This window comes from Myxocyprinus asiaticus, chromosome 20, assembly GCF_019703515.2.
Source record: "Myxocyprinus asiaticus isolate MX2 ecotype Aquarium Trade chromosome 20, UBuf_Myxa_2, whole genome shotgun sequence".
Classification (NCBI taxonomy): domain Eukaryota; kingdom Metazoa; phylum Chordata; class Actinopteri; order Cypriniformes; family Catostomidae; genus Myxocyprinus; species Myxocyprinus asiaticus.
The window spans coordinates 43448136-43464000 of record NC_059363.1 but is presented as its reverse complement, the minus strand read 5'-3'; the positions used below and the strand labels follow the sequence as shown (position 1 = coordinate 43464000).

General features: G+C 38.0%; 1 protein-coding gene across 1 annotated transcript; it reads left to right on the top strand.

Moving 5' to 3' along the window:
* The first annotated feature begins 2413 nt into the window (after window positions 1–2413).
* LOC127410950 (piggyBac transposable element-derived protein 4-like) lies at window positions 2414–14666 on the top strand. The gene is made up of 2 exons (XM_051646237.1): window positions 2414–2645; window positions 10900–14666. Exons 1-2 carry the CDS (start codon window positions 2491–2493, stop codon window positions 12698–12700), a joined length of 1956 nt encoding a protein of 651 aa, XP_051502197.1. The 5' UTR covers window positions 2414–2490; the 3' UTR covers window positions 12701–14666.
* Window positions 14667–15865: the final 1199 nt, after the last annotated feature.

Below are 15865 nucleotides of genomic sequence, written 5' to 3'. Positions count from 1 at the left end.
TAGTAAATAAAATGAAGCTTATTTGTAACGCAAGTAACAGAACAGAAGTTATAATTGTATAGCTATGAAGAGTTATTAATTTGAACAGCGATGCATCTTATTTTTTTCTGCATTTGGCCCCCGACCGAAAAAGTTTAGACACCCCTGTTATATGAGATCAATTATGTGTAGTACATTAAAATTATTTCAAATGATTCCAAACGCTCCATTACTGCATCAGTGAGTGAAGCATAATGCATATCTGTTAACTTTTTTATTTTTTATTTATTTATTTACTTGACATTCAGAGGGACACTAAATGAGTGACTAATGTAAACTTCATTTTTATGTCCAGTCTTGCAGATAATATATTTAAATGATTATACATATTAGAGATCAAATTTGCACAGTAGGACAAATACGTGCTACAATTTGAATGCTGCTCAATGGGGGATTTATTATGACTTGCAACGGAAGTAACGGACCTTAACAGAATAATAATGCGGTCAAGTCAGTCCGCGCCTATTATAATAACTACGGTAGTTTGTGGGCGGAACAGAAAGACGTGCTTTGACAGTTCAATCAGAGAGTGTTTAGCAGAGAAGGGACACTTCTATTTAAATAATGGGAGAAATTGCAACGCCCAACCAAGAAGCTCTAGCGCTCAACGGATGTAGAAAGGAAAAAGAGCCAATCACCTTTTAGATACGGACATCGCCTGTCAATAGTCTCGAGAAAGCGCATGCGCATTAGCTATACAAGCCAGGAAAATTGTATGGTTTAGTGTAATGTGAGGTAGAAGCACAATTTTTTATTCCAATATTATCAAATTTGATTGCTGTTTTGAAATATGTTCTTTTATCGTAATATTAACCAACCGTATTTGAGATTTCGGTGTTCCAACATTCAAGTAGATGGGAGCGGCACTAGCATGACTGGAAATAGCCTCCCAAGAGTGTCCCAAAGAGGGCCGACAGTGCTAGAAAGACTTTGTTTCAATTTTATTGAGATGGACAGCGAATCTTAACAGAATAACATGGCAACATTTATTAGGTGTTTATGTTTATTAAAATGTTTGAACTTCACTATTTTACTTTCTGTAATGTAATAGCCTAATGTATGTGAAAAGTGAAAAAAAAAATGAAATAAGTGTTTCACATTGCATCCTTTTTGAATAGGGTATGCTTACAGTTTATTGCATTAACCATAATTAATGCAATACATTAAACATTTTTACCTAACCCTTGCAAGAAATTGGCATTCATTCTTTCTGCTAATTTGAATGGACCTGTCTCTTTATAGTAGAGAACAATCACAAGGTCTTGATTTTGATGCATCTTACTTCAAACTGATTTGCTAAAGTAAATGGGCTTCATATTAAGGGTTTATAGTGTGGGATGTTCCTTGCATTCATTTTTCTACTTATTTGGATGAGGTGTGAATGCAGGTCTTTAAACACACATTGAGCCTTGTGTTAACTTTAGATGCATCTTACATCAAACTGATAAAGTATAAGCTTCATATTAAGTGTATAGGTTTTTAGAGGTCCCTTGAAATAAATAATAATTGATCAAAAATGAACTGCATTTTTTTAATTATTATTATTTACAGGTCTCTTAAGTTGAGAAAATCAATATCTTTAGGAAGTGTGGCGTTAGCATGGGTAGTGCTTTGCAAGAATTAACCTACTTCTTTAAAATAAAGTTAAATTAATAAATACCAACACCAAACAAACATTGCCTTGATATTCTGTCAAGATTCTGTCAGCCGAATCCATGATAGATTCTTCCCCCAAGCAATCAGACTTCTGAACTCTTGATCTCTCATGATCAATATACATCAGCACTGCACTTTATTACCCTTACACTTATATCTCACACCGGACTGTCATAAATTATATTATTATTATTATATTATGTCTCTCTTAACAACTGACTATCAACCGACAGCCTGAATGTCAATACAGTACAATACTGTACATTATATATATATATATATATATATATATATATATATATATATATATATATACTTTTTTTTAATATATATATATATTAATTTTTAATTTTTATTGAATAATGTGTATCTATATAGTAAAAACAACAACAAAAAAAACCAGCGTATTGTATACTGTACAGTGTATGTTATTATTTGTATATTGTTGAGTGTAATTGTGTATAACAGATGTTTAAATTGTGCTGTGTTCATTTGATGTTATTGTAAATTGGTTTATGTCTCATCACTGTCACGACTGCTATGTTGATCGGAACTGCACCCAAGAATTTCACACACCATTGCACTTGTGTATATGGCTGTGTGACAATAAAGTGATTTGATTTGATTTGATTTGAAGATTCACTGCATTTTTTCCTGGTTCGCCCGCAAATTACCGTAATTATAGTAATATGCGCGCACTTTAGGAGTAGATTTTTCTTTGCAATTGGCTTCATTGGTATTTTAGAGCTCGTTGGGCTTCAATCCGTGGATGGATTGACAACAATAGAAAGAATAATGGCGTTGCCTTCTTGCACGAGCACGTTTTCCCCGGAGAAAGAGCTGGGCGAAGATCTGAAGGAAGATTTTGGAGATGAAGACAGCTCATCTTCTGGTCTTGAAAGCATTCATTCAGATTCAGATGAGGGGGAATTAGACTCTGGGCTAAGCAGGTAATACATACATACATTTTATGTTCCATAGGCAGGAAGTCTTCTTTAAATTCAAAGGTTGTAAACTGCTCAACAATGCAGTAGTGTAGCGACATAATTTCGCACATTATACAAGGAACACACCCTGAATCAGCACACTATACATACATAATGCTCACTATTTACAAATTACACATCATACAAGATACAGAAATGCTGACAAAGTACTTTGCAAAAAGAAAACTATCACATATATATATATATATATATATATATATATATATATATATATATATATATATATATATATATATATATATATATGCAATGATAGTAGATACAATGTTATAACTTTTACAACAAAAAAAACAAAAGAAAGAAAATCACAAGGAGATCAAGAAAATGAAGACTAATTTAAATGCTTCCTCGTAACCTTGCTCAAGCCAGTGACCCGGAAACCGATTATAAAGCCGCCATTACAAACGTGAATACTGCGAGTGTGTGTATGACTTTTGATTGCACGCTGGGAGACTTAAAGATGTTAGTGCTGGTTGTGACAGCTGTTTTTGTATTTTCACTCAGCTGAAAACTGATTGTTTTTGGTAGCGGTGACTGTTATAGCCTACTTAAAATAAGAAATAACTGAACATTTTACCCATATTTCCATTTATTAATACACTAGTACAGACATACTGGTTGTTGGAAGTGTATTGCACTGTAGAAAATATTTAAGTACATTTTTTATTATGTTTTTATTGTATGAAAATAACTGTAAAAGTTCATTATTTATACTCATTTTGATTTTCAATACTTTGCACATTAAAAACTGTTTAACTGTAAAATTGCGTTGCCCATAATTGCTGTAAAATATGAAATATAAGCAATTTCTTTCTACTTTGTTTCTCAATACACTGCATAAAACTTAAATGAAAAAAATAAATAAAAACTTTTTTTTTATAAACCTGTGTGATTCATTAATAGCTACTAATACAAACCATTTAAATGATATGCATTGGCTTGTCATTTATAGAAGACGACCAAAGACTCCTTTACACAACTTATCAGTATGTGGTTTCATACAACAAACAAAAAGCATTACAACTCATATTTTAAATACATAATGATGAGAAAAAAACCATTGTGTTGTTAATAATTTTTTCTTTTAAAACATTTACTATTATATTGTATGCCACACTGGCTGATAAATGTCCAAAATGACCAGCGGTATTAGGCAAGATCAAACAAAATAATGTGATTATTGGGTGAGAAGGATAACAAAGAAGTATATAAATATACACATAAATAATATTTTGTAATTATGATGCTGCTATTAAGTCATCCTAAACACGTTAAATAATGTTGAATATATTCATTTATACTAAAATAAATACATGCTTCACTTACGTTTCACTTTCTGATTATAATAAATAACTTATGTTGAAAAGCTTCCCTTGACATCATCATGGCGAAAACACCTATCGCTCTGGTAGGCGGGGCGTGAGCTCCTGACCGTGATGAACTCTGGGATACACTTAAAGCGTTGTTTATACTTAGACTGAAAGACCTCTCTGAAGCGGTATTCGCGCTAGTGTGGATTTAGTGTGGGTTAAGTGCACTGAGCTATGGCATGGTTTAGACATGGGACAGTCTTGAACACTTACTTCCTGTCGCGTGCAACAGGTGTAGTGTCAGAAGCTTTCTGAGGAGGCTTGAGCGGGGACAGGTGCATCCTATGCGGAAGTCTTTTGTGTCGAAGCACCTGACCCACAGTAACCCTCCGGTTGCTGAAAGTCTCGCGAGAGTTGCAAGTGGCTTTCACCCGCTGTTTACCCAAAATCTAATCATAACCCTATACTTAGTAACATTGGATTAGACCTTTGTGAAACTTTGCTGGAGGTTTACCTTCTATACAGCCCTGATATACGCTTAATTTCTCCCCTCCCTTCACATCTAGCACAACAGTTTTTATTCATGTATCTCACCTTTGCGTTTTAAATAAACCATAAATGTTACATACTTTAACAGTGCATCTTTAATAATTAGGAGGATTATGTATTATGTATATATTAATACATTAAGCGCACTGTGAGTATGCAGCTGCGCAAAGATGGTGCTCTGAAGTGATGCGCGAACAAATACATCGTATCCGAAATTATTAAAGTTTTTTTAAAGGAAGTTTCCTTTAAAACATGAAATCTTATTTATCCAGTAAACCAGGAGCTACAAAAAATGTAAGGTAGATAATGACGGAAATTTTTTTTGTAATATGTCATTTGTTTTATTAATGTATTTATACAAAAAACATTTTTTAATAGAATATAGTATTTATATATGTATTTTTATTTTTACATAATAACAGATATGAGAGTTTATCTATGTTGTTAAGATATGTATTTAAGTTTTCATTCAGAAACATTCACCCTTTCAGAAAATTAAAATTTTTACCTGCTCATTTGAAATACCTGACTTTCCTCACCCTGAAAAAAAAAAAAAAAATAACAACTGATTATTTCTATGGACACCTTTAACATGCCCACTTAGTTCACATATGACTCATATTCCATGTTTTCAAAATTCAAATGATAGTTTTGTGTCACCTAGTTGTATCACCTTTTAGCCTTTCAAAGCTCTCACATTGAATGTTAAAGTCTTTGAAGATCATATGGATGATTACTTCTGAATAGAACGCACCCTCATTTAAAACAACAGCGCGAGGCGTTGCATTCATAGTGACTTTAACACGATTACTAAGCTCCGAAAGTCGTTTACTTTTTACATGTAGTCATTTAGCAGATGCTTTTATCCTGAAGAAAGAGACAAGATAAGTATTTTAATTATTAAAAAAGAAATCCTTACCTTGTCCTTGGGTTGGGCAGACAGCTTCATTGTACGGTTTCATTGATTATAACCAAAGACTATTTAGCAGAGACGGGTCACTTCCATTCAAATCAAAGGGAGAAATTGGAACACCCAACGATCGACGGATGTAGAAAAGTCCCGCCTTACAGGTAAACGAGCCAGTCATGGAGAGCTCTTACTGGCATTCTGACTGGGTGCTAATAAACTATCGAACATGGTTGTCCAATCCAATTTGCTCATCGGCCGCCCAGTTTCAACAGTGTTCTGTCTTCCACGGTTCCGTCCGAAGATGCACCAGAGTTACGAGCCGAAATACACAATCTTCTCGCTAAGAACGCGATAAAGGTTGTTTCTTATGAATTAATAAGCCTGCTGTCAACTCCTCACAGACGTGCTGGTGTTTACAACAGTCGAGCACAATCTGTGGTCTAACCACACGATATGCTGGTGTTGCGTGCACAGACTGCGACACACACAGCGGGATTTACAGCCGTTAATTCCTCCTCCTGGAATTAACTATTCCTCATCCTCGTTCTGAGATGCTTGAATCGCATGCTCGTGATGCGGCCATTCATAATGTTAACTCAGAAACAGATGTCATCAGATTTCCGTCCCCAGGACTGATTTGCGTCAATAGATCTGAAGGACGCGTACTTCATATACCAATTGCACCACGTTACAGGCGGCTTTTTAGATTCGCGTTCGAGGGAACTGCAGATCAATTTTAAGTCCTTCATTTCAGTCTGTCTCTTGCTCCCCGCACGTTTACGAAATGTATCGATGCGGCGCTCGCCCCATTGAAAATTAACAGTGTGTATGTTTTGAATTACCTGAGCGATTGGTTATTACCAGCCAATCAAAGGCACTATGGAGCAAACACAGAGACTTACTCCTTTGCATATGGAAAATCTGGTCTAATGCCAACTGGCGAAAAGCACACTTTTCCCCAACCAGTAAACCTTTTTAGGAGTTCATGCATGCGCACCTCAAGAACGAGCGCATACAGACCATTCTTTGGTGTCTGTTTCAGTTCAAACTGAAAAAACATAACCACTGAAGTCATTTAATTTTCCTGTGCATTGCGGTATCTCGTCACTGTCTGGCTGCTCTATCACCATGGACAGCGCCAGCACTTTACCAACAAAGTGTTATGCTGGGTCAAGTTTTCAGAAAGAAAGTGCTGACCGCAAATGCATACAACACAAATGGGGCGTGGTGTGTAATGGACGCCCGACTTTCGACACCTGGAAACAGGTGCAAAACGGCCATGACATGTCAACCGCCTATAGCTACTGGCTGTCTTTCTGGCTTTGAGAGCTTTTCATTCTGATATTGTGAATCACCACATTCTGATTCGTTCGGACAACACAACAGAAGTGCCGTATATATGTTGCCATGACACACTGACCAACGTATGGCCGGCGAAACGCAAGTATGCGCTTTCCCCGGTGTACCTGATTCAATCAGTCATATGCAAAGTCTGAAAGGACAAGGAAACTACTCTATTGGTTGCGGCGAAATGGCCCAACCAGCCATGGTTTCTGGAAATGATAGAGATGCTGTACAGCTCGTCATGGGAAATACCGCTGAGGAGGAATCTCCTCTCTCAGGTGCAAGGCACAATCTGGCATTCCCAGCCCAAGCTGTGGAACTTGCATGTGTGGCCCCTGAACGGAGCATGCTAAATGTGCCAGAACTAACGCATTCAGTCATGAACACCATTTTACAGGCCAGAGCACCATCCACGAGACACCTCTACGCGCTAAAATGGAAAGTGTTCACTGACTGGTGTCTCTGACATGGCAAAGACCCAGTAAACTGCCCCATACATGAAATTCTCATATTTCTTCAAAAGCGATTGTATGTGTACGTGTATGTGGTGACTATATCTGCATTTCACGCACATGAAGCCGGCGCCACTATAGGCAAGCATGATTTAATCATAAAGTACGGTTCACCTTCAGGCCTTCTTCCCTCCTCCATTTAATTCAGATGAGGAACAATCATTGCATTTGTTATGCCCCGTGCGGGCGCTACACGCTTACGTTGAGCGTACACGCCAGTACAGACTGTCTGATCAGCTCTTTGTATGCTATGGAGGATGCATGAAAGGAATGTCTGTCTCTAAGCAAAGACTTTCTCGCTGGATTGTCGATGCAATCGCCCTGGCTTATGAGTCACAGGGTAAGACTTGCCCAATTGGTGTTAAAGTACACTCAACTAGAGGCATGGCCTCCTTATGTGTATGGACGAATTGTGTGTCCTTACAAGACATATGCTTTGCAGCAGGATGTTCTTCTCAAAACACATTCACAAGGTTTTCCAGCCTAGATGTAATGTCTCTCTCTTCACAAGTCCTCTCTGTTTAGAGCGCTTGCTGTTTCATTGACCAAATATATATACTTATTCCTCCCTTTAAGGACGAGCTCCCCATCTTTTTACACAACCGCCTGCATTCAGTCCGTTGTAATTTATCAGAAGTCACAAGCACTTACATTATAAATAAACTCCCTTCCCAACTGGGTTTGTGAAGGAGTTAATTCATACTATATGATTATAGTTCATTTATTCATTATGAGTGTTCCCCTCCTGGCTCAACATGAGGGTCACTCACTGCAGCTTTCTCATGTCAGTTGCCATCTCACGAGACTGCGGCATCATGCTTCCTTTCTGGGAGGTTATGTCGTAGTGCGGCGTGATGGGATTCTGTTCTCCATATGCGTTAATAAAGCAATGTCAAGTATACTGAGTCGTAAGGGAACATCTCGGTTATGTACGTAACCTCGGTTCCCTGAGACGAAGGGAACGAGACATTGCGAATGCTAGCCACATGCAAGACTCAGAGTTCTTGAAGCATGAGTGATGCGCTCCTTGTTCTTAGTCAGAAATTCTGAGGAAATGGAGTTTGTGCACCTGTTTTTATAGCAGACAGCTTTGCGCCAAAACTGGCGGGGCTCAAACACCATAGCCAATATTAGAATAATAGAGGTGTAGAGAGGTTTTAACTAGGTTGTGTAAGAAGGCACTCCCCATATGCGTTAATAAACGCAACGTCTCATTCCCTTCGTCTCAGGGAACCAAGGTTGCATACGTAACCGAGACGTTTTTTTGTGTAATCTGAAGGAAAGAAGCACAATTTATGATACCAGTGATGTCAGATTTTACTGCTGATTTGAAATATGTCCTTTGGTAGTAATCTTGACCACCCATTTTGAGGATTTTGGTCTTTTTCCCATTCAAATAGATAGGAGCTGCACTTGTATGCTGTTTGTTTACATATAAAATTGCTGCCCGAGATGCTTCCAAAGATGTCCACCAAGTCACCTGACTTGCCTAAAAAGACTTTGTTATAACAGGAGCGGTCATTCCCGAGCACTCCACCGAGGAAATAATTGTGAGCATCTAAACAAGTTGTTGTTTTTGATTAAAGACTAGAGGGCAAATCATTTTTTTTTTTGTTTTTTTTTTAAATAGCGTGCATGGATAAATCGTTAAAAAAACAGCAACATCCAATAAAAAATACGAATGGTCAACTTTGAATTCATGGTGACTTTAGAGGGGTCATGTTTTCCTTGATCTTTTGACATATAAGAGGTTTTGTAATATAAAAACAAAATGTAAGTTTCAGAACTCAAGAACTCAAAACTTCTTCCTCACAGCAAAAAAAGTGTTTGTTGAAACCAAGATGCCGTAACAACTCATTCACTACTTCCACATTGTGATGTCACACTGCGGTATTCATTTGCATTTGACCGCCTCCACAACAACACATCAACTCCTACTTTACCTTATCACTTCTGTAGCCCCACCCAGTATCTTTGAGCAGTGAGATGGCAAGTCAGTCAAGAACAGAGAGCAAATCACAACAGTGGGTGTTTACTGTCAAGTCTTGAAGAAGAAGCAGCACCAAAACTGAGTGAATGAGGGTTGAAAATTATTATGTTGTACAAATGTATGACTGTTTTTTGTGCAAAAAACGTTACTAATATTTTAAGTGAACCTCAGGGAACATACTAAAATTAAAAATGTCGTGACCCCTTTAAATCTCAAAACTTTTTATGTCTCATTGTAGACATTTTACACTGGATAGTTATTTTTAATAAAAACTGATAATTGAAAGGATTCATACCTGTGAATGGAAATCCGCCTCAGCAGCATATATAAAAGCATTTTTTGAAATTCTCATCCAGTAATAATAAAGGCCCATCCAGCACTGAGAAAATAACAAGTACTACGTGATACCGCTGTCTACAATAGAGGGGATTGTGCGACAATTGTTGGGCAATGCCAACTCGTTGAACGGAGGGGCACGTCAGTTTTTGTTTGAATTATGGCAGACTCACAGTCACGCAATTGCAAGTTTTCTCATACTAAATTATTTTCAGGGTTGATTTAAATATACATATATAAACAAGGCCAGATGCATGTTGGGGGGGGGGGGCAGTTCACCCCCTTCACAATTCTACGCTAAGCACTGTATGTCTGAATTCAAGAGGAAATAAACATTGTTCTTCGTGTTTTATCCTTGCATCATTTCCTCGTATCCTAAGGAGGAGCTAGGATGTAAGGAAAGGAAATGAGGATGCACAATTTAAGAAATGAGAAGCACCATAATTCTCTGACAATTGAAACTGATATAAGGGATTCTGCACCACTAGTGACCAAGTGGAATTGCAACAAAAATGACTATTTCCTAATTTCTTCATATTAGTATTTGTGGTACTGTCTATAATGCAAGATTATTTTCTGTTTTTTTATTTTGTATTATTAGATTTAAATTTACATTTTTGTTTACATTTAAATCATTGTGTCTGGAAAGAACATTTCTACCATTTCATTACCATATAATATTATATCCATGAAGTTGTCCTTTCCCTTCAAATGTAACTTTGATAACACACAAACATTATTTGAGGCAGAAATAACATTATAACTATTTATATTTGTATTATAGTTCATACTGTTGGGACAGGTTAGAATAAATCAAGTGAGAATGGTAAGAATGTGTTGTGTTTGCTGTAGAAAAGTCTGCTCAATAATTTTAGCTTGGCCACTGTCTTTAAAAAATATATATTATTATTATTTTAAATCAAATTTTATTGTTTAATCGCAGTTAGTTTAGTTTGGTTTGGGTTGGTTAATTTTCATTTCAAACCATTTACGTACGGAGTCCAAAGTTAACTTTTGATGGTTGAATTGAGAAAATTTCAGATCCATAAATACATTTTAAGCTTATTTTATTATTAAATATCTGCTTCTCTTTGATTCGTTCAAGTTGCTTAGGCCGAAAATAAAATACAATAAAAAGCCAATTTTTACTCTCATTTAGTGCATGGCAAGTGTTGATCTTGGAACCTGTAAGTATATAGTGAAACAAAATGTTACTGGTCTAACTAGGCTATTCTCTGCTTTCTAGTGAGCCTCTTACTGCAAATGCATCCCATCAGAAAAGAAAGAGAACCGACACTCCACCTGAAGATGACCTTATGGACATGCAATTGCCAGCTAAACAAGAAGCATGGAAAGACAGCTTGGAACCAGACCCAGGCCCTCTCCTGCTTCAGTTCAGACCTGCACGGCCTCCTGGTGTGCATCTTGACAAGAGCAGCTCCTATTCTCCACTGGAGCTGTTCCAGCTCTATTTTAGTGTTCAAGTGGTCGAAACACTCTGTGAGAACACAAACAAAAATGGACTGAGAAGATATGCACAGGGAAAGAGGACTCCATGGTTTCCTCTCACTATTCAGGAGATGTTCCACTATCTAGGGCTGCTGATTTTTATGGGGTTGTTGAGAACTCGTAAAATCAGAGATCACTGGAGCAACCACAGGCTCTATAAAGCACCCTTTTGTTCCTCTGTGATGGCCCGCTACAGGTTTGAAGCTATCACTTGGACCCTACACATGAGTGACCCAGAACATGACAAGGAGTATGACAAGTTAAAAGGGACACCGTCGTATGATAAACTCTGCCGTCTGAGGCCTCTGATGGACAGCATTTTGGACTCTTGCAGAGCGTACTACCATCCTACTAGGAACATCTCCATAGATGAACGCATGGTGGCCTCCAAGGCCCGTATAGGCATGAAGCAGTATATGCGAAACAAGCCCACCAGATGGGGATTCAAACTATTTGTCCTGGCTGATTCTAATGGTTACACCTGTGACTTCAACATCTACACTGGCAAGTCTCTTTCTCGATCCGGCAAAGGCTTGGGATATGACGCAGTTAAGGATTTGCTGCATGTGAAATATCTTGGGAGTGGTTATCATCTCTATGTGGACAATTTCTACACCAGCAGAGTCCTCTTCCTTGACCTGTACAAAATGCACTTTGGGGCGTGTGGGACTGTCCGTGAGAACCGCCAGGGCTGTTTGAAGTCCATAGAAAATCCCATGCCAAAAAATGCAGAAAGGGGTTCTTTCAGATGGATCAGGGATGGAAACCTCTTGTTCTGCAAATGGAGAGACACTAAGGATGTTACTATGTGCTCAACAATTCACAAGGCATACACTGGTGGCACAGTGCTGCGACGAATAAGGAATGCAGATGGTTCCTGGTCAAAACGTAGCGTCCCTGTTCCAGAAGCAGTAAAGGAGTACAACAAGTTCATGGGGGGTGTGGACTTGTCAGATGCCCTCCTGAAGTACTACTGCATAGGTCTGAAAACAAAGAAGTGGTACAAAACTCTGTTTTACCACTTTGTTGAAATTGCTGTAGTCAATAGCTTCTTAATGCACAAGGTGTTGGAGGTGGAGAAGAACCGCAAACCACTGACTCACAAGGTGTTTAGGGAGCAGTTGTGTTTGCAGCTTGTGGACTTTAGTTTCTCCGCAAGAACACCTGCAGAGTCACCTGCAGGCACAATGGGGCCAATTGTTGGCACTCTGGGGTCAACTGCAGGGACTCTGTGGTCAACTGTTGGCACTCCAGGGTCAACTGCAGGCACTCCAGGGTCAAATGCAGGCACAACATGGCCAACTGCAAGCACACCAAGCCGAACTTCAGGTGCTTTAGGAAGTTGTTACCCAATTCCCATGGGTGATCCCGCCTCATCTGGGAGTAGAAAAAATGCATCCAAAGGTCGGAGGAGGTGCAGGCTCTGCAAAGAAAAGGGCATTGAGAAAACCACAATTTGGCAGTGTGACACCTGTCTCGTACCTCTCTGTCTAATACCAGACAGGAATTGTTTCAGGGAGTGGCATGTGCAGAAGTGAAAGGCTGCCTGTGTAAAAATATTGAACTATTAAATGGGTTCAGCAGCACTGAAAAAAGGCATTTTCTTCCCTTGTAATAAAACTTTTTGGAGAAATTGTAGAGTGAAAGATAACAAAAGCAAGTCACTTTAGTGATACAACTCCCACTTTCCCACCAAAAGGGATATTTGGCATCTCTAGGCTCATAGAGCTTCTGATAGACATCAAAGCCTGTTGAGATGATTGTACATTTGGGGTCCAGCCCACTCTTACATCTTTAGCACCTATGACATTGAAAGGGGCACATCAGCATGTAAGATGATGGAAATAAATTATTTGCAAAGTTATTTAATTTTCAGTGCTTTATTGTTTGTTTTATATGATATTCAACTAATGACTTGCCTTCGAAGTTTGTTTTAAGCACATTCATTAATGATTTGTTATTATTACAATACCATGCATTGTAAAAACCATATACTGTAGGTCATATAAAAGTGATGCAGGTGTATTCACTTATTTCTATTTACCGGCACAACAAAAAAGAGCTTTTGCCCTTGTTCAGTGTCTATTGTTTAAGTATGGCTTCTTCCGTATTTTATTTTTTGTTATTTATGTCGAAAGAACGAGTGCCCGACTCGGACATAGGAGCTTTCCAGTTGCTCTTGAAGGCAGCATTAGTGGCATAGATGAAGCTGTTTTATTCCTCATGGGGCCGGTTGCCTTTATGGTGGACTCCATGTAAGATCACATGACTAGCCAAGTTCTACTCACTTTATCTCACTAACCCCTCATATTATTATTATTATTTTACAGGGTTCCTGTGGTCTTTGAAAACCAGGAAATATCAGTGAATTTTTAAATAGGCAAGGAAAAGTCATGGAAATTTAAAAAATCGTAAAAGTGGGGCCTGGGTAGCTCGTGGTAGCGATTAGTGGTTAATATTAGCTCTCAATGGGGCGTGTGGTAAGATGTGCGTGGATCGCTGAGAGTAGCATGAGCCTCCAGTGCTGTGAGTCTCCGTGGTGTCATGCACAACGAGCCACGTGATAAGATGCGCAAATTGACGGTCTCAGAAGCGGAGGCAACTTAGACTTGTCCTCCTCCACCCGGATTGAGGTGAGTAACCAAGCCACCACGAGGACCTATAAAGTAGTGGGAACTGGGCATTCCAAATTGGGAGAAAATAGGATAAAAAAAACACAAGAAAAAGTTAACACTTCTGTTTGGCCTTCTGTTTATCGCATAATCGCAAAATGGCCAAATATAGGCTGATTAATCAGCCTGGCCGATATATCGGCTTATAACTAAAATATGCATTTTTGTGGTTAGCTCTGCCCTTAAATATTGAATTGGCTATAGATATTGTTTTTGTGTAGAGTAAAACTTGCTCACAAGCCATAGGCTTTGTTTACACTGTCACAAAAAATTCCTATTTTTTACTCACATCTGACACAGATCGGATATTGTTGCACACGTGTAACCAGAAGAACCCGCATAAGAACTGTTTTTTTTTTCCCATCCGATCTGAGCCACTTCCATATGTGGTTTTAAATCAGATACATATCTAACATCTGACCTACATCTAAACACGTTGTAACAGGGTTCATTCGTGGGAAGAATGAGGAAATGGGAAACGTAGCTTCAACTCAAACAGGTAACTTTTTATTTCACTAACTCAAAATTGTTCACACAAACAGACGTCACACAAAGGGATGTTTCTTTTTTGCTGGGTTTATAAGACACGCTTCATTTCAGATGAACTTCAGATAATGCTGACTGTTATGTTTGGACTGATGCATCTTTTTATCAAGCTTTTTATGCTGTCAAGTGTTAATTTACCAATGGAAAAGACAAATGAGCAGTCTTTTTTTGTTGTTTAGGAAAATTAGAAGGAACGCAAGCACGTTTTTTTATTATTAATATTTAAGCAGAGTGAGTTTGGGAAATTGTGTTGAGCCCCACATTTAATAAATAAAAACTATTCCAAAGTGACAAATAAAATTACATCATCTGAAGGGATTGTCTATATTCTTAATTCAAGAGTGTAATATACGATTACAGGCTTGTTAACGTCACCAGTTCTGTTATTTATACATTCCAATCAATTTCTTATTATAATCACTGATACAGTACAAGCTCATGTTTAATATTTCCTGCATAATTAATCAGCACAGTATACATTTTCTAATAGGTCAGTTCTGCGTGACAGCAGTGTGTAAATGCTGTAGACACACCCAACTCTTTGATTTTTACAGACCTGCTTATCCCGTGCAAATCATATTACAGACATCCGCAGTAATAATGACTTTACGGACATATCACAGGAAAAGTAATTCCATCAAAATAGGGCTTTAGCCACACTTCTTGTCTGACTGAAATCTTTAAAGCTGTTCTTAACATGGCAGCAGTAAAAAAGCTGCTTTCACCTTTTTTGCCTAACTAATTGCAATCAAGTGCAGTTTTGCCTACTTTTGAAAATATGAAGTAACACAAGGCTATAAAAAAAAAAAAAAACAGAGGGTGAACCGTGACGCTCATAAGTGAAAGCGGTCAGTAATGGAATAATTTGAGTTTGGGCATTAACAGATATCAGATACGAGTCGTATCTTCAGTGAATGTAAACAGGCGGGACAAAAAATCAAATACTGTCAAAAGATCGGATCTGTGTGTTAAGCCTTGCAGTGTAGCCTTTTGAGTCAGTTCTTTTTAAATGAATCAGTCAAACGGGTTTACAAATTAGTCTGAAATAATTCATTAGCAAATAAATCTAAATCAAAATTATTCTTAAAAATCCTTATCCAGTAATCACAAACAACTGGAAAGATTTGGAAAGGTTACTGAGATTAAGTGAGTAGTATTTAGCAGGTTGTGTTATTCTAACATGGCTGCCGCCATGAGGCGCCCCTGGCCCATGTAGAATAAAAGAGCTTTTAAGGGTACTGATATGACTTAACTCTTCATCTCAAATGAGTGGTCATGATTTTATACATGTTTCAAAATTTCTATTCATTTCTTTAGAAGTAAAACTTTTTAAATGATATAATAAATTACTGAGTGCACCTTTAAGAGTTCACCACAAACAACAACCACTCAGCTCACTACAAAAGTACTGCTAACCCCCTCCCTCCCTGCTTTTTAACAGTAATTTGCTTTGTTATTACCTAGCCTGTCACCTAGCTAGTATTT